Raw genomic sequence first — 4,057 nt, 5'->3', positions numbered from 1 at the left:
GGTGAGGTTGGCAGACAGGGGTATTGATCCCGTCTGCTGAAAATCCTGCTTGCAAACACCGGGAAAACAGATACCGGGTAGAAAAGGTAACGCGAGGATCCGTAGAGGTGCCAGTAATGTAGCAGGTCTTACAGAACCGAAAGTGCCCACGGGGTTTAATAGCTGGGAGGGTGCACAGCTAAAGCTGCCCCACTCCCCGGGTGGGCTGCCGCAGCGGGGGCGGCAAGGCAGAGGGTCTGTCGTGGCACCGGGGTCCGCAGACTAGAGCTACCGCTGACACCGGGCTCAGGAAGGGGGTGTGAGATGGCTCACCGATCCTGACCGGACAGACAAGGTTAATAGGTTAGCTGACCCTAAAAACCCCAGAACCTCTGCCAAAAGGTTATGTGAGCAGCTGATTTTTGGATCTCTGCAGCCTGCGGAGGCTGTGCACCACGCAGTCACTCCCTCTGCCCCACTGACCCTATGCTGTCGCTGCCCAGCCCTGGGAGCGGGATGGGATGTCCAGGGGGGTAAACAGCCGCCAGCGCTCAGTGTCGGTGGCAGCGGTCAGTTTTCATGCATAGCAGTGGATGATAGGTGGTCTCAGGTTAAGGTCCGGGAGGAATGGGGATGTTTTATAATACATTTTTGAGTAAAGTCATAATGCTTTAACCAAGGACACGATGCTCCTTTCAGTCCTAATCCACTACAAGTGAGACATTTCATGTAGTCTCTAAAGCACCTGGGGACACTGGTTTGCATGGAGACTTGCAGGTGGGGAAGCAGCACAAATTACCCACTGTCTCCACAAACACCCTAAAAACTGCCGGTGTTGTTTGCAACAAGCACACAAACCCATATCCTGGCCACAGCACGTGGGTTGCTCCATCCTCCCAGAGAAGGGGGAAACCAAACCGTGCTCTACGCTGCCACGGGGGCTCCTGGCAATGAGCGGCGTGGGTAGGTGGGCAGGATGGTAAGGGGGAATGGGCTGGTTTCTCCCAGAGAACCATGGGGAATGAGGCTGGATGGGACTGTAGAGATCAATAGAGTGCAGGATCCTCTTTATCTGAATCAACCCTGGCACGTGTCTCTATAAACTGCTCTTAAAAAGGCAAAGGATGGGGGTTCACCGTTCCCATCAGCACTCAGCTCTAGGACATCTCTGAGCCAGGAGAAAGCATTTCCTTGTGTCTGACCTCAATCTCACCATTTTGAGGCTAAAAAATTTGCATGAGCTTACAAAAGTGCAAGAGGGGTTGTTCACGGACAGGACATACAAATACAACACCTCCTCTTGCTCAGATGCCTTTGAGATGTCAAGTTGATGGAGTTCAGGAGAGTATTCAAGGAAAGATGTGCAAGTGGTTTTGCCCTGCCCAGCTTTTACCTGCTGTCAGAGACAGGGCACCGTGCTGGGCATTGCTCTGGCTTGGCTCAGTACAACTGTTCCTATGGAGATCTCTCCTCCTCCCCTCCAAACCCATCGCTTCATGTCCCATCACAAAAGCTTCTTCACTGTTTTGCATAATACTTTGCTTTCATCTCCAGGAGCTGCCAGTGTGGTTGTGGGCCACCCCCTGGACACGATCAAGGTAAAACACTTTGAACCATGCTCTCAGGTCACCACCCAAAACCCCACCGAGGGGGAGGTGGCCTCTCTCTAGGTGGTGCTTCAAATAACCTTCACTTTCCCCATCACCTCAAGGGGGAATTTAGCCTGGGTAGAAATGTTTTTCGTAGACTTTCTTCCTCTCCAATGCTCCTTTTGAATGAGGAACGCAAAGAACTGGCTGATACGTGTCAGTTCCTCCAGTGAGGATGAATGCTGAAAATTAAACCTGGCCTTACTTAATGTGTGGTTTACCAAACAGTTTTGCCAATGTTTTATTGAACTTTGCCACAGATAAGTATTCAAAGGGCAACAGGGGAACTATATTTGTTTTGCTGCAGGCACATTTTTACCTGTTTTCCTAGCATTGGCAATGCTGGAAGGGCAGAGTGCTGAAATTGTAATCCCAGGGCTATGAGATGCAATATTTACTATTCCTGCAAGACAATTATTCCTCAGAGGGAAGTATTTAGAGATATAAGGAGATATTTGCTAGCATGATGCAGACCAGTCCACGCACATACCAACACAGCCTGACCCAACCAAGTTGACCATCACTACTGATGCAGGGATATAGAGGAAGATGCTGCTCCTTTCTCTTTTTGTACAGTGTGATAGGCAACTCTGGCCAGCTTTCATTGCTTCAGTGTGCTCTGATCTGGTCCAGGCCTTGTTGCTGGCACCAGACAGGGCTGTCTGATGTGGCAAACCCAAGAGCCAGTGGTCCTCTTTGCACCTTAGAGACCCTTGGAGGGCGATGGGGAAGAGGCAGGGTCCAGCGCAGCCCACGCCACGTCCCTTCCCTAGCCATCACAGCCATCCCCTTGCACCCAGCTGGCTCTCCTGGGATCAGGAGGGGGTCTGCCAGCCTTATCCTCTCTGAGCTGCTAAGGTGATATCAGTCCTGGGGTGCATGCAGACCCCACATGGGAGGAGCTGCAAGGCTGCCGGCACCATCCCAGTGATGGGTAGGGCCAGGGCATGGGCAGCGCAGGCAGGCTCTGCCCAGGGTTGCCAAGGCAATCCCCATCTCAGGCTGGCGGTCAGGGTGTCATTGCCAGGTTTGGGGGAATTTGGCAACAACTGAGAGGGGATCTTGTTGGGAAGCATCGAGTTTCTGGATGCCAGGAAAGAGCCAGCCCATCCTTCAGTGCTTATAAAGACAACTGTCAGGCCCACCCCTCTGTTGCCCTTGGCTTTGGACATTGCCTGGGAATACCAAGTAGGCAGACTTGTTATATTTCCAAATTTAGGGGAAGAAAAGTGGAAAGGAGAGTTTTTACACGGCACTAAGCCAACAAAGGGGCAGCTCAGTGGCATTTGCAGCCTCCAGGAGATGAGGAGTCCTTCCCCACCTGCAGCAGGAGGCAGGGCTGAAGGTAAGGTCAGGGGGGGTTATGTGGTACCCACACCACACTTCCCATCAGCCAGGCCTCCTCCTTCAGCTGGACCCTTCCCAGCATTGCAGCTTCCACCAAACCCAAGCAGCTGTTTTTTTCCATGGCCTTGCAAAACACTAAATACTTTTACATTTACTTACTTTTCATCCTCCACATTGCATTCATTTCCCCAGAACTTTCTTGTTTCCAGGTGTCACCCAAGAGCCCTGTCTAATAAAAATGTAACAAAAAGGAGAATTTTCCTGAGGAATACCCATATTGGTATCAGTTGACTTTGACAGAGATGCCAGCAGGGATTTCAGCGCTGGGTGTTAACAGCTTAGCTAAGGGGCATGGGTGCAAGGAGCAGTTCGTGAGGACACTCAGTTGCCCTCAGTTACTCAAAAAATATATTAACTTGAACTTCTAAATGCTTGGTTACTGTGTAAAAGAAAAAAAAACAAGCCCATGGAGGCAAAATGGCAATGTCTGGACTAAGCATTCAGATGAAGTCAGGAGGGAACGCAGGGCTGTGCACTGTGGTCACCCTGTCCTGGGCTGCTCAGGGTGCAGCCAACCTCTCTGCCGGTTCCCCCCCACCCCGTTACCCCCGGTGTGAGTCACGGTGTGCACCGATCTGCACCCACGACCCGGGCCTGCCTGCGTTACACGTGTGCCGCGCGAGCCATAGCCGGCATCTTCACGTACCAGCTTGTTTATGAGGGCTCAGTAAATATTCTGCTTCTGCTGCTGCCTTCTCCGTGGCCTCTGGCCAGGCGTGGAGCAGCAGTGCTCGGGGCGTGCCAATGGCTGCGTGGAGCAGCCCCGGCGTGGGGGGTGAGCCTGGGCTTTGGTCCTTCCAGCTCCCCGGCCAGGGTCCCACCGTGGCATCCCACCGGCCAGCCTCTTGCGGGGCTCTGGGTAGGGCTCTGGGCCAAATGATTGTGTCATTTGCTGTCCAAAAGCTCTCCCCAGGCACGGACTCTGGAGGACACACACTCCTTTGGGCTTTACACTCCCAAATAAAATTCCTGCTTCGCCCTGGTGTAAGTCAGGGCTGAGCCACTGGAGGGGACCGGCAACT

At 52.7% G+C, this 4,057-nt stretch overlaps 1 protein-coding gene across 1 annotated transcript in view; it reads left to right on the top strand.

Annotated features, from left to right (window-relative positions):
* Positions 1 to 1,533: 1,533 nt before the first annotated feature.
* SLC25A48 (solute carrier family 25, member 48) overlaps positions 1,534 to 4,057 on the top strand; it is a gene marked incomplete at its 5' end in the record, with an annotated part of 10,558 nt that continues 8,034 nt past the window's right edge. Inside the window, one exon of the mRNA XM_009700236.1 lies at positions 1,534 to 1,577. Within this exon, the coding sequence (XP_009698538.1) occupies positions 1,534 to 1,577 (44 nt within the window). The remainder of the gene's footprint in view (positions 1,578 to 4,057) is intronic.

Source organism: Cariama cristata, unplaced genomic scaffold (assembly GCF_000690535.1).
Source record: "Cariama cristata isolate BGI_N322 unplaced genomic scaffold, ASM69053v1 scaffold42205, whole genome shotgun sequence".
Classification (NCBI taxonomy): Eukaryota; Metazoa; Chordata; class Aves; order Cariamiformes; family Cariamidae; genus Cariama; species Cariama cristata.
This window is presented reverse-complemented; position numbering and strand designations above follow the sequence as displayed.